Source organism: Dichotomopilus funicola (genome assembly GCF_033296635.1).
Source record: "Dichotomopilus funicola strain CBS 141.50 unplaced genomic scaffold C8A04scaffold_15, whole genome shotgun sequence".
In the NCBI taxonomy this organism is placed as follows: domain Eukaryota; kingdom Fungi; phylum Ascomycota; class Sordariomycetes; order Sordariales; family Chaetomiaceae; genus Dichotomopilus; species Dichotomopilus funicola.
This window is the reverse complement of record NW_026944036.1, coordinates 43,088-64,048: the sequence shown is the minus strand read 5'-3', so window position 1 is coordinate 64,048 and position 20,961 is coordinate 43,088. Positions and strand designations below refer to the sequence as shown.

At 53.4% G+C, this 20,961-nt stretch overlaps 6 protein-coding genes across 6 annotated transcripts; 3 read left to right on the top strand and 3 right to left on the bottom strand.

Moving 5' to 3' along the window:
• Window positions 1-555: 555 nt before the first annotated feature.
• On the bottom strand, window positions 556-2,684 carry C8A04DRAFT_35726 (Mysoin-binding motif of peroxisomes-domain-containing protein; the record flags this gene model as incomplete). The annotated part of the gene is made up of 5 exons (XM_062783273.1): window positions 556-1,220; window positions 1,278-1,729; window positions 1,782-2,257; window positions 2,332-2,525; window positions 2,636-2,684. 5 exons carry the CDS (start codon window positions 2,682-2,684, stop codon window positions 556-558), a joined length of 1,836 nt encoding a protein of 611 aa, XP_062638818.1.
• A 1,190-nt stretch (window positions 2,685-3,874) lies between these two features.
• C8A04DRAFT_35725 (Rab5-interacting protein-domain-containing protein) lies at window positions 3,875-4,388 on the top strand (the record flags this gene model as incomplete). Its single annotated transcript, XM_062783272.1, has 2 exons — window positions 3,875-3,940; window positions 4,098-4,388. The coding sequence occupies 2 exons, from the start codon at window positions 3,875-3,877 to the stop codon at window positions 4,386-4,388; spliced, it is 357 nt and encodes a 118-aa protein (XP_062638817.1).
• A 1,064-nt stretch (window positions 4,389-5,452) lies between these two features.
• C8A04DRAFT_26697 (uncharacterized protein) lies at window positions 5,453-8,257 on the bottom strand (the record flags this gene model as incomplete). Its single annotated transcript, XM_062780015.1, has 1 exon — window positions 5,453-8,257. The coding sequence occupies one exon, from the start codon at window positions 8,255-8,257 to the stop codon at window positions 5,453-5,455; it is 2,805 nt and encodes a 934-aa protein (XP_062638816.1).
• Window positions 8,258-9,042: 785 nt separating this feature from the next.
• On the top strand, window positions 9,043-14,634 carry C8A04DRAFT_35723 (P-loop containing nucleoside triphosphate hydrolase protein; the record flags this gene model as incomplete). Its single annotated transcript, XM_062783271.1, has 5 exons — window positions 9,043-9,540; window positions 10,023-10,932; window positions 10,989-11,431; window positions 12,421-14,561; window positions 14,595-14,634. The coding sequence occupies 5 exons, from the start codon at window positions 9,043-9,045 to the stop codon at window positions 14,632-14,634; spliced, it is 4,032 nt and encodes a 1,343-aa protein (XP_062638815.1).
• Window positions 14,635-15,042: 408 nt separating this feature from the next.
• Window positions 15,043-15,581, top strand: C8A04DRAFT_10588 (succinate dehydrogenase assembly factor 3, mitochondrial; the record flags this gene model as incomplete). The annotated part of the gene is made up of 3 exons (XM_062776641.1): window positions 15,043-15,258; window positions 15,349-15,448; window positions 15,508-15,581. 3 exons carry the CDS (start codon window positions 15,043-15,045, stop codon window positions 15,579-15,581), a joined length of 390 nt encoding a protein of 129 aa, XP_062638814.1.
• A 1,683-nt stretch (window positions 15,582-17,264) lies between these two features.
• Window positions 17,265-20,289, bottom strand: C8A04DRAFT_26694 (acyl transferase/acyl hydrolase/lysophospholipase; the record flags this gene model as incomplete). Its single annotated transcript, XM_062780014.1, has 6 exons — window positions 17,265-17,316; window positions 17,400-18,782; window positions 18,841-19,066; window positions 19,131-19,984; window positions 20,046-20,184; window positions 20,244-20,289. The coding sequence occupies 6 exons, from the start codon at window positions 20,287-20,289 to the stop codon at window positions 17,265-17,267; spliced, it is 2,700 nt and encodes an 899-aa protein (XP_062638813.1).
• Between the last annotated feature and the right edge of the window lie 672 nt (window positions 20,290-20,961).

Sequence of the window (20,961 nt, the reverse complement as noted above, 5' to 3'; positions counted from 1 at the left end):
TCCTGGTTGGGGGGCTCCACCAGCGGTCTCGAGCTGAGCACCGTGGGTGGGGGCTGGGCAGTTGGTGCCTGTTTATTTGCAGGCCTTTGTTGACCCTGGCTCAGGGGGTCATGAGATCACAAGAACTTCCATGAGCGAGGAAACACAGAAACCAGCACATCCAATCTCCACCATGAGGCCGAACACACAGGGCAAACGAAACAATGGCACAGTCTTTGTCTCAATGATTTGTATGGGACATACTCGGTTTAAGTCTAATTAGAAGCAACTGAAAAATTAGCATGCTCGCCACTGTGCATGCACGCAACACTCCCGACCCAGGAACGCCATGATTGAACCCTAAGAATCCAGATGAAAATCAAACTGATGCCGCTCGCCGATGAAGGCCAACCCGATCAAAAGCAAAAAGACAAACCACCCAGCTCTATAACCCCATATTTGATAGATACTCGGGCCGCAAGCGCGATGCACGGGAAATAAAGGCGACAAAGGAAAGAAAGAAAGCCGAGATAGTTAGTCTTGGCTAGTCTGTTTTTGTTTTTTGTGTCGTCACTGTCATAATGAAACGCGAGAAGGTGCTGGCATAGTGGCCCGCTTCGGCCGCAGGTTGATAACCGTCTCCAGCTCTCGGAGCATGCCGCGGCTCGCATCGATTTGTTCCCGAGCCACTTCTCTCTTATCTCGCTCCTCCTTCATCTTGGCGATTCGTTCTTCCCTCGTGAGAAGGCTGCGTGGTCGGGACGGCAAGGAGACCGCTTCAAACACCTCCGCTTCGTCCGAGTCTACCCTTGGGCTGCCGAACGTCGAAGCCGGTGGCGACTCTCCGGTCAGGGCTTTGAAGGCTTCCAGCGCTCCGCCTTCATCCACAGTCGTGAGTCCGCTCAATGATGTCGCTGGGGAGAGGAGCGTGCTGATGGATGACAGCCTCTTCTCATTCCGATCGATGCCCGATGCTAGAGCGGCTTTCCCTTCCTCCCAAGCTTGGGTCAGCAGCTTCAGGTCCTGTCCAATGGACTCATACTGAGCCATGAGATTGGACCCCAAGTCCGAGACGTCATTCGCTTCGTTCAGGGTCTTCTCCGACTCTTCTCGTAGGAGAGCCAGTTTTGCTTGCAGTCCTCGGATGCCCATCGATAGGGAATTCAGTTTCATAAACTGAGACCGTCGTTTCTCTCGGTTTGGAGACAAGGGCGATTTGGTATCCGCGAGGGTGGTGAAATCTGTCAACGTTAGCGTGATCGATCGAGTAGAAGCAGTTACGGACGGGGCTAGCATACTCTCTTCTTCACTAAGAAGTTGACGGACTCTCTCGAAACTTTGAGACGTTACTTCGTTCAAAGTCCTGAGTCCTTCCACCGCCGTCGACCATCGCAAATAGTCGTTGTTGTCGCCCGCCGCGTCAAAGGCCAGGAGAGAACACAAAAAAAGCTTCCGGATTATATGGAAACGAGCTGCGGCAATCTTCAAAGATCGTAACGACTCCGCATCATCAAATTCCTCCTCCGAAAATCCTCGCATGGCGTCGGAGATGTCGAAATCACTGATATCATAGATGTCATGGTACTTCTCCAAGTCAATCTGCTCGGCGAACCCTTTGATGGCCGTGGAGATTTGCACGTAGTTCTCAATCATGTCGGACAACCCGACCTTCAGCGCTTTGCGCAGCCTGCTGCACCGACGCGTTTGCGACCTATCCTCAATGCGGCTGATGGGAGGGAGCGGCGCGCTTCTAGATGAAGGTTAGTACCCTGCGAGGAAATGCGACACAGATGCAGACTCACATCCTGTAACCCCGAGAGACGAGCTCGACCTCCTGAACGAGAGACAAGGCAGCGCTGGAGGCGCCATCAAAATCTTGAGCCCTGGCAACGAACGTAGTCACTTCGCCTAGGGCTTGGTTCCTCAGATACCGTAGCCATTGCTGCCGTAAATAGGCCTGCGATACCGCGCCGACCGCAAGCAAGATCAACGCCGTAAAGGTCACCCGCTTCTTCGTCAAGTGCGCATAGCCTCCCGTGTAAATCCACCTTGCCACCCATGCAACAACCAAGGCAGCGGCCGCCGTGGCAAGCAACCCCGTGGACGTAGGGACGGTTGCGCTTGGCGGAGGGTCCGGCGATTCCTTAGGCCGATTTTCATAATTCGGATGTGCCGCGATCGAATGCCCACTCAGCAGCTGCGACGCGACAATCGTGTATCGGAACTGCTCGATGAATTTGAGGTTGTCGCCCCGGTCTATTGTCGACACCACTGCTTTCTATTGCGTCACGAGTTCAAGGGTTAGATGTCCTACTCTGTTTTGCATGACTTAAAGGCTTGATAGTAACCCACCGAACACGAATGCTGTAGCGAACTCAATCGGTTTCGCGAGATGTTGAGGGATAAGGGGTTTGGCGGGTTGGCGCGAAAGCGCTTCTTAACCATCGGGCGCCCTACCGGGGCGAACGACGGACTCGGGGGTGGCGAAACATCGTGGTTCTCCGAAACGGACGGCGTAATCCAGGACGACTGTTCTTCGCCTTCGTCTAGGTGGAGAATAGCTGTTAGCGATTGAAATACCATGGTCGAGAAGCCTCCGAATGAGAACTGTGGCGATGAACGGGAAAACGAAGAGGGAAAACGGGCGGCGTCTAACCCTTCAGATAATCGGCAAGTGGTGTATGGTCTTGAATAATGGCCTCCATGAGCGACACTGTTGCTGCTGCTGGGTGGTCACGCGGCTATGGTACCAGTCCCCCCATCTGCTCGCCTTGGTGCACACCAGAGATTCCTCGTTCCCCGGCCGTTTTCGCAAACGGCGTTTCGAAAACCAGTTGAACGAACGGGACCCCAAGGTTGGCGCAGGTCGAGGCCTCTGGCGGCGGCGGCGGCGATCGGACGGGACGCAACGGGAATGCGGGCTTTGTTTCGTTTCTTAGTGTTGAATGGGGCCGTTGCGACGGGTGTTGTGCATTGTTTCTGTTTCGGGGTCGAGGTGGGCGGCCGGGACAAGACGAAGAAATGGGATGGGGGAATCAGACCCTCGGCTCGAAGCGTTCGTTGCGTTCAACTCCTTGGATCTCCACCGTAAATGACACCATGCGCCGGGGGGGAAGGCCGCAAAACATTTAATGAATTCATTTGGCGGCTGTTTGGCTGGGGATTTTGAGCTTGAACCCCTGTTACTCAGCGGCTTTCGCTATCAATACACGACGTTTCGTCTCGGATCTATTACAGATACAGGACACCGTACGTTTTGTCAGATGTCAAAGGAACCCAGGGTCCTTTGTACTCCTTGCTCCATCCATCATCGCCACAGCCGCATTGAGCTCACATTGAAGGTATTGAGCAATTGAGCCATTGTCCTTAAACTGTTGCCGAGAACGCAAGTTCCACTTGACTTTTGCTCTTCATTCCAATCGTTCTGTGGGCCGGCTCTTTTTCCTGGAAAGTTTCAACCCCTGAGAATGGAATTGCTGCGGGCGTTATTCGGCAAGGATGCCAGCAGAGCCAATCTCGGTGTGACCAGATGAGTTTGTGACGGTAAGTTACCATACGCGAGATGTGTATTTCACGGTCCTGCGTTTCTGAACCCCACATGAGCTGCAGGCCATGTGGCTTGCCGATCCCCCAGCAAGCGGAGCCCCTGCATTATGGCGGCGCGGCTCCAAAGCTCGCAGCGGCCCGGTTGACATCGCAACCACGGCCTTTTTACAACTTCAAGCAAACCGACCGAACAAGGCACGTCCCGCCCGCCCGCGCGCTTCATCATCACAGCCCATCGATGCTAGATCAAACGTCATCGGGCCAAACGCACATGAATTAATCACCCAGACGAACGATACGATCCAGAGCTTACCTCACCAATCGACTCCTTACCGACACCTCCGCAACCATGCCATCCGAACGGGAACTTCAAATATCTCCAGTTGTGCAGGAGTCGCTCGTCCACAACACCCGGGTTTGTCCCCCATATTCCACCCCCTTGGCCCCCTCCCCCAGGCCCATCAGCCCCGCGCAGAAACAAACCTGCAACTCCAGACCACCTTTCCAGGCCAGGCCTCCAACCGAGCCTTTCAGAAACCCACCACGTATGTACTAACAACCCCGCTCTCCAGACCCTCTACAACCTCCAATCCCTCACCGCCTCCCTCTTCGGCGTATCCGCCGGCATCCTCGGCCTCGAGTCATACGCCGGCTTCCTCTTCTACCTCGTCTTCTCCCTGCTCGCGGCCACGCTTGTGTACGCGCTGCGCGTGGCGCCTACCTCTTTGGCCGCGGGGAAACCGTTGCTGGACACAAGCCGGTACTTCCGTGGTGCATATGATGTTTGGGCGGGCGGGCTGATGAATGGGTTTGCTGGGTTTGTGTTGACGTGGACGCTGTTTTATGGGTTGGTTAGGGCGTGATGGATGGGATGTGCTTTTTGCGAGGCAGGAGAAGGGGGTTATTTCGGGGCTTAATATCAAGAGGGGGAAATGACTATGGGAGTTGAAGATACGATGATTAAATGGGTAGTGGGCTATAAAAGAGAAGGGCGATGGCGTCATGGCGTTAGCTTTCGGGTAGACTGGTGAACTATATGTGGGTAGAAAGACCATGGAAGAGAGATATGAAAACGACGTAACAATCCAATTTTTGGGGGGCACTACGGCCGTCAATTCCGAGCATTGAGCAGGAGTTTTTGTAAAGACAACCCTTAATCGTGAGGCACTTTATATATTGGACATCAAATCCAGTTGTATGTTCAAGCTAAGATTTGATGAAACAATAATCAATACTAAGAAATGTGGGCCAATTCTAAGTAGAAAAGAAAAAGCCAAAAAAAGCTCGCCCCTGGAGTAACCTCGTGCTTACCCCAGCCGAGGGGCTACGAAAATCGTTGGTGGAAACCAACAGATTTTACAATTGATGCTCGCCCCGGGAATCGAACCCGGAGTGGCAGAGTTGCTGATGGTGCAACCCCCCAAGTGCACTACGCACCATGTTGGAGCCGCCGCTTGGGCGGGTGAGGTAGTTGGAAGGAGGCACCAGGGGTCTAGGTTATAAAGGGTGGGCGGGTTGAGATGGGAAAGAGCGTCGGGACCTCGGTGAGATGGGGGCCGGGAGGCGGGGGGGCTACCGGAGGAAGGAACGCTGTTTAATGTTGGGTCACACGACATGTTAGGTCTGGGCCTTGGGCAACGACCGTCCCTTTGGCTAATAGGTAGTCATCTCCCATAAATAACACGAGGTTGTTGTCCCAAAACTCATGATGTTTTACTTCCCAATGCTGGCCTTTCTCCAGCCTGTCGGAAACATACCAAAAACGTCAGATTCCAAGCTTTCTCGCCAATGATGAACGGTACGCTGATGCCGGTATGTGCATATATTTCTATTGTAAATAACAAATCATGAGAATAAGAACAGAAACGCAACTAAACAAAAAACAACATGTAATCAAAGTCAAACACACGCTCCGTCGCTGCCACCGTTATTCCACAATCTCAACCACCTTTCCCACAAACCCCTCCAGTCCAGACCGATCCTGTCTCCCGCCCTCCAGCACCAGAATTTGCGACCCCAATTCTACCCACTCCCTCGTCGACAACAACTCAAAATGCACCTCCACACCTCCATTCTTCTCAACATCTATCGTCGCTGGCCCCTGACCCTGACGACCGCTCCCTTCAACATCTTCGATCTCCTCGGTCAGTCCAAACAACCCTTCCTCTTCATCTGCCTCGCCTTCCTGGCCAGTGGTCAGCCTACTTCCATGATTGGTACTGCCGCCTACACGGGAAATGCTCACGACCCTTGCGGCCGACCGCACACTTGCAATGTACACATTCACAAGCACACCCGCCGTCAGGGTCGCAACCTCGCGGTTTTCGGCATCAAACGTGGCTGTCAACCCGCTCACGGCTTGAAGCGACAGGCCGGACGAGACCATGTGCTGACTGGGTACGGCTACAACCATGCCTTTGCGTAATCGAGGGTGTTTTGTTATCCCAGAGGCAGTGACCGGGGTAGTGGGTGTCGGAGTCGCCGATAATGGCGAATGCGCCGGCGCAGATTTGGCCTTGATGCCGTGGTGGTTGTTGATAATTTGGCCACCGGTATGATCGCCAGCGGTTGCTGTTGCTGGGAGCGGGTCAAACACCATCCCTATGGAACCGACCTGCCCGGCGGTGAGGGTCTGTACCGGCAACCGGAGGTTACGGATGCTGACGATGGAAGCCGTATGCCACTCACCGCTTGTCGCCGAGGCCGACACTGCGTTCCGCGAAGGAACGCGGCTCAGTTCGGAAGGCGACGGGTGCGCGGGTGAAAGGCCGTAGCTATGAGGTAAAGCTAAGCCGCGCTCATCGGGCGTCGCACCATGGCTGTCTTCATCTTCGGAAGGGAACGGGCCAACGACGACTCGATCGCCAATGGAGAGGCTGCCGAAGCGGAGGTGCCCGGCTACGACGGTACCCAGGTCAGTTTGTTCGTCTGCGTCATTGGTGGCCAAGGCGTAGGACGCAGGTAGACTGAATCTGTCTTCAATGTGAAAGAGACAGGCCGGCTGCTCGGGGTTTAAGGCTGCACCGATGAAGTCAAAGGACGTTGGGGGTCGAGGTAAAGGGAGGCCTTGGAGCAAGGCGTGCAGGGCGCCCACACCGCGGCCATCGACCGCGCTGGTTAAGAGAATTGGGACAACAGAAACCAGGTTCTCATCCAACCCGATGGAATGTAGCGCATCCCTGACGGCTATCCTGTCGAGGTCGGACACCCGGCTAGGGTCAGCATCGCTTTGTGAGCCTCCTTTCACGATCTTGGGTATCCGGCCAGCTTTCTTCAGACTTGACAGGATTTTGCTAAGCGTTGCAGAGAGGCCTAACTTGTTTGCTAAGTCCAATTTGGTTATGACCACGACCAAAGGAAGACCGAGCCGCAAACAGAGATCTAAGTGGGCAGACGCAAGGTCAACACCAGTGCTTGCGGGTCCCAGAGTGTCTTGAGGGCCGGTCGTTGCGCCAGCAGCGGGGTTGAACTCCGATCCGTCCGCCGCGATACACAGCAAAGTCCAGTGAGGTGCCCACCCGACGATGCCTCGGAGAATGGTCCGCCGGTATCGCGGATGGCCTGCGGAGTCCAACAGGTAGACTAGCCGCCCATCCCTTGTGAAGTCGTGGATATCAATCCAAGACTCGACACCACTGTGAGCATAGTTGATGATTTCCCCGTCGTTGTAACCAACAAGCTCCTGAGTGACAGAGGACGTGATACCAGAGGCGACTTCGTGGAGGTGCTTGAGAAGGCCTAAGCGGCCCTTGCCCCGGCCATTATCCAGGGTCCCGCTCGAGAGCGTGCCTAAGAGGGTCGACTTACCCGACGTCGTTGGGCCAGTCAAGGTAACTCGCAACTGATTTGCCGTCAGCGGGCCTTGTTTTGGGTCGGGCAAGGACTCGGTCACCCGCGCTGCAGCAGGCGATCTGGCGGCCGGTGACTGGGCCTCGTCTCTGGGCCGCAAGTCGGGCGTCACCAGCGCTTCGACAACCCACAACTGGGCCCTGCGCAATGTGCCCCCTGACCCCATCCCCGCAGCGTCCTCCGTGCCGCGTGATTCAATCCATTCGCACTCGCCTACGCTCAGCATACGGAGCACTTCAACATTACAGCCCAAGCTGGCGGCCATAATGCGGAGAGTAGTAAGGCTCTCGTCCATCTCGTCTTTGGTCAGACCAGCCAGGGTTCCATCGTCCGCCACGCCAATTTCGTAAAGCGCCCCCCTCGATGCCTCCAAGCCCGGGACCAACTTGCCTATCTTGACCTGCGCATTGAGTGCGTCGCTTTCGTCGGGTAGCTGAGGGATGACAAGCGCCGGAGAAGCAGTGCCGGCATGGTAAGGGCATGATTGCTGCAATCGCCATAGGAGCTGGGTCGTCAAGTGCTCGAGACGATCCTGGCGCGTCTGGGCCGAAGTGGCGGATGGTCCAGGGCTGATGGAGGCCGATTTTGACGTTTTTACTTCGGACGATGGCCTGGGCAAGGAGGAACCGGAGATCCGAGCCGTGGTGCTCACATTCTCATACTTCCTGCGGGGTCTGAGGAGCAGGTGAAGTTTATACTCGGTTGGACCGTCCTGGGGCTCGGGTTCTAGTTTGGAGACACCATAGTCGGAGAGCAGCCCGAGGCCGACCGTCCCCTTCTGGCCAGCCAGATGGCCCGAACTTGGTGATCTGTTGGCGTCACCCGGCCGCAGCCATGGAGATGCAACCCGGGGCGGGTCAGGGTCGAAAGTGAAGACAGACATTGGAGTTCTCGGTGTTAAGAGGAGGTCTGTTTGGTTCGCTGGTGTAGGGCGTACAAAGAACTAGGACACTGAAAGTTGATGATTGGTGGATTGGTATACAGGTCTCAACATAAGGATAAAAGTAAGGATATTGCACAATTAACGTTCATTTCAAGGGGAGAAAGTTGTTGTATTCGTGGTATCATCTTGGGGGTTTGTCGAGAGCGATCAAGCTCGAAAATAAAAACCGAAGGTAGGGCGCAGTCTCAAATAAACGAAGAGAGTGCCCAAACGCCGCTGCGGGAGGAAGCGTAAATAGTTAGAAGAAAGCCATTATGTGCGGTTGATGATGGTCTTGCTGAAGTCTAGTTTGAAGAAATCCATTCGGTAAGGGTGGGACGGGAATGTTGGAGTGGAAGGTAGTGACTCGTATCCGACGATAAAAGCAGGTGACGAAACAGTGCGCTTTCCTGAGTGGGCTTTGAACCGCGACCCTCTGACGCATTCGGCGCTTAAGATTGTTGGCTTGTTGGATTTGGGTTAAAGTTCAGATGGCAAGGTACCCCGCACAATGCACACCCCGCGGCAAAAAGCCAAGTTTTTCTTTAACGCGCTGCTATTGTTGATTTGTTACAATGAAACCGGCCGCCACAACGAAGCGCTTTAAACCAACTGCATGCAAAGAACATAAGTAAAGCCAACCTCTTAGATCGCATCATGCATCATCAATTTAACCAACCAAACATAGGTTCAAAACAACACAACTCAGCGCAATGTGTTTTCCTAGGCGCCGCAGAGCGGCAAAGATGGCGGTGTACCGTTCGACGCCGCCAGGCCCGCCTGGCGATCTCGACCCACCCAATCGACCCTGCCAATTGCATCAAAGAGGGAGTAACGACACGACATATTGGCCGACAGAGAAAAAACAAAATCGGTTGAGGGGTGGAGACAAGGAAGATCACGTGGACGGGTGGGACGAGGAAGACGAGGAAGACGACGAGGCCGAGGAAGAGCAAGTAAAGCAGAAAAAGAGAGTAAAATGGCGGTTCTGGGCGGAGAAAAGGAGGGCAGGGGCCGAAAAGAAATGGTCTGAGAAGGAGAAGGACGAAAAAGAGAAAGCCGAAGAAGCGGGAGAGAAAGAGAAGGCCGAGGACGCCGGAGGGAAAGAGGAGGAGCAGACAAACCGGAAAAGGAGGCTAAGATCGCGGTTACGGGGGATGAAGAAGAAGGATGAGGTGGAAAAGAAGGGAACGGAGAAGGAGAAGCATGACGACGATGAGCGAGAGGAAGCAAACACCAAGAAGGTACGTCAATTGATCCGCCCGCATTGGGAACCCTTTCCGAAGCGTCTTACAGGCGCAACGCGACGCTGGGATTGGTGGCGAATGGGCGAGCTTTCCTTGGGGCAGCACAGCTGCGGCCCAAAGGGTCGTCAGCATGGAGAGGCGCAAGTTGGACATTGATCCACTTTTACGGCGGGCCGCGATCTGGAACGGACCTCAGACACAGGCTGGTTCAGGATGCAGCAGTCCCAGTCAGGTAGCCCAAAGAGCCGTCCAGCGTCCGCCACACAAGGACACGTCCCACTTCGCCCCACACCGGCTATGTCGCTGGCATTCAAGACATTGGAAGCCCAGACGGCTTCAATGCCCCTGAACTTCCCCCAACTCCTCTCCCCACCCCTTAACCATCTGTGTCCTCTGCCAATCGTTCCAATTTTCCACCCGTTTGCTGTGTTATATTCACGTTCTAATTGTTCCAATCGTTCTATTAGGCCTTCTGGCAGTGCTGCATCATGGGCAGGTTCGGCGGACTTTTCAAAAAGTCCGAAAAGGGGAAGCCTGAGGAGAATCCGTACGCTCAACAATCGCAACCGACGAATGGCCAGAACCAGTCCTCCCCTTCGATCCAGTCCTCTGAGTATCCCGGGCCTTCTCAGGCGTCTCACTACCGCCAGGAACCGTCGCACTCACAGTACGCCCAATACAATACCGCTCAGTTCAACGACAACCAGAGCATTTCGAGCGTCTCCCAGTCGTCCGGCCTCCCGAGCGGCCCCCGCCCCAATGGCGGTTATCAGAATCGAGTAGGAACGTTCTCGACGGTCTCGGCCGACAAGTCACCGCCGCCGCAATACTCGCCGCATTCGTCCTCTCAGTACTCACCCTACCCCGGAAAAGATTTACCATCAACTGCGGCCACGACCCCGCAAACGTCCGCCGACCCTAGTCTGGCGGTGGGCGGTGGTGGATTCCCGAAGGAGAAGTTTGGCGCTACGGGTGGTGTTGGCAGGGCCAGGTTCGAGCCCGCGGAGACGACTTTCGAGAATGGGTCGCGACTCGCCTCGCAACAACAGAGTCAAGGCGGTTACGGAAGTTTGGGGGGATCAGCTGGCTTAGGCTTGTCTGAAGGCTACGGCGGCTCGACCAAGCAACCTCAGTATGCGGGTCCTGGACAGGACCAGTTGCAAGACCCGCAAGCGGAATATGGCGAGTCTTCACAGGCTATGACTGAGGAAGAAGACATACAATGGAAAAAGCAGCAAATAGCGCAAGAAAATGCCGGGGCCGTACAGGCTGGGGCGCGGGCTCTGATGGGAGTGCAGAGATTTGTGCAGCAAACCTACGAGGTGACCGAACAGGGCTTCAGGCAAGGAGAGATGATGCATCAAGCTCATAAAAACTCCAAGGCTGCTGGTATGAAACTTGCACTGCTCCATATTTTAGCTGAACTAACTTTGAGTCGTTTCTAGGAGTGGAACTTGCAAAGACTGGAGGCAACCTCACGGATCTCCACAACGCACAGAGCATGCTGAAGTTCGCCAGCAATGGTAAAGGCGCGATTGAATCGCGCCAACGACAGCATATGGGTTATGACCGGGACCATATGATTAAAACGGAGGAGATGGATCGGAAGTTCGCAAAATCCCGTGAGCAATTGACTAACCTAGGTAAAGAGTATGGCTCTGGGCCCCAGCTTCTCGGAACAGCGGGGGCGGGTGGTAAGGGGGATGTTTATGCGTTTGAGGACATGGAATTTGAAGATGATGATGGCACTCAGCGGGAAGCCAGCCGGACGATCCAGGGGCAAAAGAACGAAATTTTAACCGGCCTAAGGGGAGCCAGGGCACATCTCGAGGTCCTAGGCGGCGAGCTCAAGAGGCAGAACGTCGAGATTGCTGAAATGCAAGAGGATGTAAGTTGTGATTGAAATTGATTATCTCCGGGACGATGATGGCTAACTATCAGGGTTCTAGGTCGATCGAAACCGTGACGTGCTCTGGAAGCACCAGGTTCACCTCAAAAGCAAGTACGACTGTTAGCCGCATTGCCGCGCCATGGCAAGGTTGGGAGTATCTGGGGCAGATGAGATCGAAGAGAGGCTGGCCGTCCTCGCTGCCTGGACGGCCAGGTTTTAGTTCTTGTAGCGGGTGTAATAGTCTAGGTAACACAATTCGATGCAAGCGCCTGTACTTTGGCCACAGTAATTAGGTACAGTACCTCCCGTCTGCGAATTTGCGCCCTTGGGTTGTGCCCGCATGCAGCCGTTTGGGTACATACGTACCTTACCGGTTGGTTATTAGACGGATGTGACAGTGTGCTGCAGTGCTCAGGCATGATAGGAGTAGTGATGCCCGCATTGCGATATCGATGCAACCGAGCACTACTGTCGTAGTATGATCTCAATGCCTGAGCGAGGGGTTAATGCACTGACTCTAAAATATAAATAGGAAGGGCAGGAAGCTTAAGATAGTTGGGAGGTTCAGAGTTCAATTCCATCAATGTATTATGGACTCAAGCAAGATTCCACTGCGACCGCTGCGAATTCTTTACATTACCACGGTACTCTCTTCTCTCTTAGTACCAACCCCTTAAGACCTCGTCAGGATCTTACAAAGATACGCCCAGTGGAGCGGTATTTTACACACGTTACATGCTTGCGAGGTTGTACTGCATTGTCTGTTACCAAAGTGGGGCCAAAATCTACTAAGGCGAATATATTTTCTCTGCTGTTCACCATCACGACCAACAAAAGAACCCGTTGCCCCAGCCCGGCTCCAAAATCCAAGAATGGCCAAGAAAAGAAAGCATGGTGCTACCGAAAATTCAGTCAGGATCGGAGACAAGACAATATCCCTTGAGGGATACTTGACCAAAAAGCCGAAGGAACAAAGCGCGCCTCAGCCCACCGACTTGGATACCTCGCCGGCGTCGACACCGACTGAATTGAATCACATCAAGGGAGATTTGCACTCCGCGGCACCGCTGCCCAGCAGGCCTCCCTCTGGTGACCCGTCATATTTTGCGGCAAGAGAAACTCTCCCGCTTTGGTCACGACAGGATGAGATCCGCCGCATCCTCCAACTAAATGAAGTCCTGCTTCTCGTGGGGGAGACAGGGTCTGGAAAAAGTACACAGGTACCGCAGTTTCTGTACCAGGAGAAATGGTGTCAAAAGAGGAAAGTAAAGGTTAAGGATGGCGAGCACACCAAAGAAATCAACGTTGGAGGAATGATCGCGATCACACAACCAAGAAGGGTCGCAGCAACGACACTCGCCCATCGCGTCTCACGTGAAGCAGGTACCCCTCTTGACGCGCAAATCCAAAGATGGCATAACAATCAGCCAGTTTCAAAGGGCTTGGTGGGCTACTCGGTTCGATTCGACCACAAAGTCCCACCTGGGACGCGGATCAAGTATTTGACCGAAGGAATGCTGCTTCAAGAGCTCCTCCGCGATCCGGGGCTGAGGCAATACAGTGCCATCATTGTTGACGAAATCCACGAGCGGAGCGTTGATGTCGACCTCCTCTCCGGTTTCCTTAAGCAAATTGTTTCTGGGGACAAGGCTAGCCGCGGGGGCATTCCACTCAGAGTTGTGGTCATGAGTGCGACTGCCAACGTCGACAAGATCAAGCAATTCTTCTCTAAGGCTGAACCCGAAACGACGAGCACCGCTTCCACCACACCTACTTTCTCGAACAGCTCAGTCCAGTACCTCCAAATTGATGGCCGGCAATTCCCCGTGGATCTTGTGCACACCCCTAAACCCGTTCCGGACATCCAAGAAGCGCTTCTCAAACAAATATTTAAGCTGCACACCGAAGAGGCTTTGTCAGATAAGCACGGCAGGAAAGACATCCTAGCATTCCTGACCGGTCAAGAGGAAATCGAATCCGCTCAGAAGCTGATTGAAGAATACGCGTCGACGCTTGGGCCGAAGCTCCCTGGCTTGAAGGTATTTCCCCTGTTCGGCCAGCTCTCCATGGAAGCGCAACATCAAGCTTTCCAACCGATCAAGGGTGGACGGACAAGAAAGATTGTTCTCGCGACCAACATTGCCGAGACTTCAGTCACCGTGCCGGGCGTGCGATATGTCATCGACTGCGGAAAGTCCAAGGTGAAGCAATTCCGTCCACGCTTGGGCATGGAATCGCTCCTCGCGAAGCCCATATCAAAGTCGTCTGCCATTCAAAGAGCTGGGCGAGCAGGGCGTGAAGGTCCTGGAAAGTGCTTCAGGCTGTACACAGAGGAAACTTACGATACCTTGTACGAGACAGACCTTCCCGAGATCCTCAGAACCGACATACTCGGCGCCACTTTGACAATGAAGGCCAGGGGCATTGCCGACGTCCTGTCTTTCCCCCTAATGGACGCGCCCAGTGTCGAATCCGTGGAGAAGGCACTTTTGCACCTTCATATTCTTGGCGCTATCGGTGATGATGGTTCCATCACAGAAACGGGGCGCAAGATGGTATCTTTCCCGGTCACTCCGCCCTTCGCCCGTGTCATTCTTGCCGCAGCAGATCCGAAGTTCGATTGTTTGCTAGAGGTGATTGATATCATCGCGTGCATCACGTCTGGCGAGGACATCTTTCTTCAGCTGCGTACAGAAGAGGCGAAAGAGGAAGCGGAAGATTACCGAAAAGAACTTTATCGCCGCGAAGGTGATCTCCTTACGTACCTCACCACAATGCAGCTGTACGCGGCGGAGAACGCAGACCGAGTGAAATGGTGCAAGGACCGGAAGATGAATGTCAGAAATATGAAGCAAGCGATGAACATTCGCAAACAGCTTCGCGGTTTGTGTGTCCGCCTGGGCATGATAGAACCTCCGCCAGCTGATCCTCAGCCCTTCACGCCGGTATCACCAGAGCTTGCCGTCGCCATTCTCAAATGCTTTTTAAGCGGGTTTTCGCTCAAAACGGCGATTCTAGCGCCAGATAACAGTTACGTCACGGCCCATGGGAAACATGTGGTGGCGATACACCCGTCAAGCGTTTTGCACGGCCAGAAGAAGGAAGCAATCATGTTCTTAGAACATGTGTACACTCAAAAGAATTATGCGAAGAAAGTCAGCATCATCCAGGCGGTGTGGATAGCCGAGGCTTTAGAATAAAAATAACGGGTAGCCTTACTGTTGGTAGTCATAAAATCTGCTACTCGTCTTCAAATGTCCGAACCTTTTTGCGAACTTTGTGATCAAATGGCTCTCTCCAAGCGTGTTGGGTTTTGCAGGACGAGAAGCGACGTTCCAGGACTGTGCGACATATATCTAGCACTGTACGAATTTTCTCGAACCGAGGTCCATCCCATCAATTGGCATGAATTAAAGATTCACCCCTAACCTAACACAGGCTTTCTCAGATTCAACCACTACGGTGCCTGAGGTCTCCGACACGAAGCACGGAAAATATATATAAAAAGAACTACCCAACAAGGCGGCCGCAATTCCCTCAGTGGAACCGACCTACCTTGCTAACTGCCGGTTACCTCTCTCTCTTGAACCCTCCAGCTTCTTTTCACCATGAGACCTTCGCTCCGCTTATTCCAAGCGTCTGCCTTAAACCCAACAAAGGGGTTAACAACTGGGCCGTTGGCCCTCCTCCCGCCAATATACCTCTACCGTCGCTTATTGCGAGCGCATAGGAAGCATTTGCCTTCTGAGATGCGTTTATTAGGGGATGAGTATGTCAAGGCGGAATTTCGGGCCCATCGTGATGTTGAGAATCCCGTGCATCTGGTTTGTCCCCCCCTGCCATCTTATAGCGGAAATTTTAAGCGTGTTCGTGGAATCAAAATGACATATGCTAATTCCATGAGCCTACTCCAGATCGGGTTTCTCACCGAGTGGCAGCTGTATGCGCAGAAGATCGAGGGCGACTCGTGGGCCGGTGAGAAGCTAGATCAGGGCAAGGTTGCAAAGATGAGCGGTATTATCTATGACATCGGATCTTGCTTCCATTATACTTGCTAACTTGACATGAAACAGACGAACAGTTAGGCCAACTTTACGAACTTATGAAGGCGATACAGAAGCGAGGGACACAAGGGTATGACTCATAGAATTTGTGATATTTTCCAGTTGTTATTTGGTGTGATCATCTACTGGGTTCTGAACCTCAGTTCTGGAATAATGCATCTAAATCAGCCCAGCATTTAATACGTCGCCAACGGGGTTCCCCTTTGGTGGCGATTGCGCCCGTGAGCACCTCTCTTAACCTTTTACTTCCTTTATCTGGCCGCGTTGACGTCCACATATGCAAACTTGACGCCCTTTGAGACCTCCAGCTGGGCCCAAGTTGGATCTCGGACGTAAGCACCCATCGACGTCCGCGTTCCTCAGCGCATAGCTCTTCTGGCAACTTCCTCGTTGACGCCGTTTGTGTTCCTCCCGTTCCAATGCCCCCGCCTTTCTCCCTGGCTGGTACCTTCAAAGTGTTGCTCTCTTGCTTGCCGACTGCTCCATCATCGCCCAAACAAACGCCGCTGTTAAGGGGTCCTCCCTTTGCGTTTTGGGACACTAAAGGGTGTTGTATTTGAGCCTCTTGCTCAACATCGAGAGCTAGTTGCGGCACGATGACCGGAAGTTCCTTTCTCTCCGAGTCTGGGTGCTCGGCTGCTTCTTCCTGGGTGGCTAGGGACAAATCTTGGGGTGGCATAACGTCCAGCCGCGATGAGTCCTCGTTTGCCTTTCTCGCTTCTCTCCGAAGACGGTTCTCTTCCCGTTCAACCTCTTGAGAAACCTTCTCGCAGGCAAAGCATGCCCGGTCTAAGTATGCTTTTCTCGATCTTGGAAACCCGTCGGCAAAGAGCTCGACAACCGCCCTCGGAAACGATTCTTGCTTCGTCTTGTTCTGAGAAAAGTCGAACACCCCCAACCAACGCCTGAGGTTTTCTGTCAGGGGGTTCCCTGGCAAGAATGCCCACTTACAAGACTTGTAAGCACGCTTAAAACCTTCCCAGAACTCCGATCCCGGTCCTAAATTCAACGTTCGGGGGGGTAGGACCATGGCAAGCGTGTGTAAGCTTGTCGCAGTCTCATGATGTCCCTCGGTGTAAACAGCCTTGGCCGCTTCGACCGCCTTCCTCGCCAATTCCTCTGCTTTCTCATAGCGTTCGCACTTTGCAGCAACCACCGCTAGGGATCGGAGCAAAAAAAGCGTTTTGGGGTTGCTTGGTCCGTGGGCTACCGTGGTCTTCGGCAACAAATCCTCATAAGTCTCGTAGGCTTTGTCCAAGTTGCCACCTTGGGAGTGTCTTGATGCCCACCCAATCAACCAGAAATATTCATTCCCGTTTAAGTGCCACTTTCGGAGGCCGTCCGGTGACAGTGCGTTGAAGGTCTTTTGATTCTTTTTCCAGTCTTGCGAGTCGTACGCTTTTGTATGCCGGTTCAATTCGTTTTCCCACTTCCAAATCTCGAAACTTTGATCCGCTTTATCGACGTTCTTGATTGTGCTTAGGGCCCTTTGGAGGCATTCAATGCCAGTGATTTCCCTCCCGGTGTCGAAGTAAAGGTCGGCCATATCTGAAAGAACGGCCCCGACCTCTCGTTCCCAGTCGGACAGAGTTTCTACGAGCGGTTGAGCCGTGCACGCTCGATCAATGTTTTGAGCAAAGTGCTCATGGTTTGCCAGGGGCTGGCCCGAGTCGGGATTTCTTGTTTTCGGCTTGGCTGAGGTTCCGTCCTTAGTTAGATTCCTGAGTTCCACACCTGTGCCATTGGTGGGTTGTGCGGCCAAGTTCCTAAGTCTCGGAACACGAGGCATAGTCAACCGCGGCCTCGAAATTGGGCTCTCTTCCCGGGGACGCAGCCGCTTCTGTTGGCCATCCGAAATCTCTTCCCGGCGGATGTTCAGTAATTCCAATGCACATGCATACGCAGCTTCCGCGTTGGCCAGATAGCCGTTCTCAAAGGAGACGCGCCCTAGGATGCGAAGACAGTTGGTCGCCTCTCTGCTATAGTTTCCGTGGTTGCGTTTCTGAAGACGTAGCGCTTTCTCGATAAGCTTCACCGCCTCTAAGAGCATTCTCTTTTCGTAGCAATACCACGCTAATTTGAGATCCAGCCATGCCTGGTGCTTGTCGTGCTGGCCAAATGACTCGCTCTCGTAGGACATGCAAACGTCTAAGTGAGGCGGTAGGCCTCGTAAGGTTGCTCGGTCAAGCCTGCCCCAACCGGACTTGATGGACTCAATAAGCACAACCTGAGCTGCCCAGGCCTGATATCTCCGAGCATCTGTGCTCATTCTATCCCTCGCCCAATCTTGAACCAGGGGGTGCATGGAAACAGTGTCTTTTTTGGTGTTCCACTTGACGAGAGAAAACTGCAGGAGACACTGAATGCCCAGATGAAGGGCGGTGCTGTCCCAACCTTTGCCCGCTGATCTGCAAGTCATCAAGAGAGTTGGGCTCATAAGAGGAGGATTGGGGAACTCGGATAATGGATGAACGCCAGTCCCTTCAAAGTTCCGCAGCTCTTCGGCTGAGAGCCCCATCATCAGGAATGGAATATCCACGTTGTGGTAGAAGCAGAACAGGTTCAAGATGGCCGAAGCTGCCGCTGCACCAACCCCCGCAAGGCTGCTCACTTGGCTTTGGTGCATGTCAAGGAGTGCTTCATACGAAAGCTCAAGCGCGGTGTAGAGGCCTGAGCGAGTCGGTTCTCCCCGCAAGCCTAGCCTGTTCTGACGCTCACGGAATCTCCTGAGGTACATGAGCGGTGTGCAACCTTCCTTCCTCAAGTAAACTCCAGCGGTGTCAAGAGCGAAGGGCAGACAGCCAACCTCAACCGCGGTTTCTCGAAGGGCTTCTATCTCCTTGTTATTCTCCTCTACATTCTCGAGCCCGACCAAATTCAGGAGTACTTGGAGACCCTCCTCCACCGTGAACGGGCCAACTTCGTGCGTACAATTTGGAGGCAGGTTCGCTAACATCCCCTGAGACTGGGAAGTGTAGATGATGTTGCCGATGTTCTGGCCGGGGAGCGTTGGCATGAAACCGGGAGGGCCAGAGCCGGGAAGTTCGGGCCCAAAAGGCTTGCACCCCGGAAGGTTGGAGTCGGGAACGTTGTCGTAGATGATCAGCCATTCGACTGATAGCCCAGATATCCAATCCAATGCCACTTGCTTCATGTCCTCGACGTCTGCTGAATCATTGGGCGTCCTCGGGCTGTATCTCGGACAATACTGTTCGCAGATATTGGCGTATGTTTGGCTCACGGACGAAGGGTTTGACCCATCAATGTGGAATATGTATTTGAATCTGTGGATAGTCAACAACAAAAAGACGAGACATTTTCTTGAGGGTAACTGGAACATACCTTTTCTCAACTTGATTCGCAAACTTCAATGCAATTTGTGTCTTGCCGACTCCACTAGGGCCAAATAGGAGGAATTCGCGGCGGGGTTTGCCTTTGGCATCACGGGGCGAGAAAAAAACGTCCATTTTTTGTAGAACGCTGTCCCTGGCTGTGAAGAAGCGGCTAGCTTCGCCTAGGAATTGGGTTGCGTATGATTTAAAATCGCCCTTCCACTTACCAACCCCGGCTAATGGGAAAGTTAGTAGTTGTCCTTGGAGAAGACATTGACAAAAATAAAACCTTATCCTTACCAGCACGGCCAAGAGACAGTTCATGGAAAACCGAGCCGTTGTCAAGTGCAAGAGCCGCTCTCACCATTTGAGCCATCACTGATGGATCGGCTAAGTAGGCAGCTGTAGACGCCTGCAAGACATGTATCTTGAGATACTTATCCAACCCGGCCTCATCGGCCACATCAGGCACGTTAAACCGAAAGTATGCGTTGTGGGAAGGGCCAAGTCTCTCTTCTATGTCCCGATGTGCGACCTCGGCGTCAGTTTCCAGGTTCTCGGGCCTTCCTATCAATTCCTTCCCCGTGGCCCTGGAACGTATCTTGGAATTTTCCACTCCCACCGCTGTGATTCCTGTGCCAATACTGACAATGGTACCCAAGCGTCGCTTGGCCCCAAAGTGAGCTGCTGATTCCCGAAGGGCATAGTTGATGGGGCTGTTACAGTTAATGGCAGCATTGGCAAACTCCTCAGGCTCTCGTCCGCCGGCTGTCACTGACATGGGTTTGAAGTAAAACGAAGCCGCGGTTGTGGCGCGAACCGCTTCCCAAATCTTGACCCCTTTGTAGATATCTTTGGGGGTGTAAAAGGACCGGAAACGGCGAGGCTGGCCTAGGTTGCTGACCGGCATCGCGCATACGAAGCATAATCCCTTGCTGTCCGGTTCAAGGGATAGATCCACAAGATCGTCACCGAGATTCCGCCGGCGCACAAGGTTTTCGACCGCCTCCTTGAGCCCGGTAGCTCGGTATCGCTCAGTGGCCGTTGTCCACTTTCTGTTGCCAAGGGAAAACATCTCCTTGACGCATCTGCCGTATTCTTGTAGAGCTTCCTCTGTGGACATGCGAAGCCGCCCGAGCATAATGGCAATAAGACTAGAACTACGTCAGCCGTGTGGCCCTGATACTTCGATACCCTCTTGAATCCCAGGTTTACCCTCCAGTACCCGTCCCTCCGATCATATGGAAGTATTCGCAAGGTTTGGGGAGCCGTTTGAGGTCGTAGCACAGCTGAATCTGAACCATGATCTCATGTAATATGTGAAGTAATACCGCTCCCCGGACGCCCCCGTCATCTAAACGCATTAGCCCACCGCAATTCATGAACAACGGAGAGCAAAGTTCTTAAACTTACCCAGGGAGAGGAGGTTAATTGCCTCTCCAGCGTCTCTTGCAGCCATTGCGCTGTTGTCATTGGGATTTCTGAGCATACCCGTTGGGCTGCACGGTGCAGGGGAAAAGAGGAAATAAACGAGGAAAGCCCCGTCTCTGAATTGGGTCTCATTGTTGAGGTTTATAGTGCTTGACGGTCAGAGCCTTGTCCAGTCCGAATCGACCCAGTCGTGTCTCTCGGTGTCAAACACGCAGCGGCTCATTGGTGGGCAGACCAATGGCATGGCATCCTAACCGCCTGAGCCTGCTAGTTGTGTGCTTCGGGTACATGCATCCTACCTATCGGACGGTCCCAGAATAAAAATAACAAAAAGCTTCATTTTTCTTATGTGCAAAATCAGGGCCCCTTCACACGTTGTCTCAAAAAAGGGCGTGTTGGTTCCGTTAAGTCGAGGTGCCTTGCGTTATCGCACGGTATTGATTGCACTGCCGCTCATTGAGCGCATCTTTGGGGCCTGCACTCCAATGATACCTACCTAGTTAACATCACTGCCCAGCAGAGGACACAGCAGTTGGCAACAGCAGTCTGAACCTTGTATCTAAGTGCGATGGGGAAGAAGTGAGTGAGGTGCTTGTCGAAAATAACCAAATGAAGAGTATAATGCGAGACAGCTCTGAACTTGGAATGTCGCTCAAGAACATGTTTCTTCACTAGGTACCTACCTATTTACGCCGAAAGA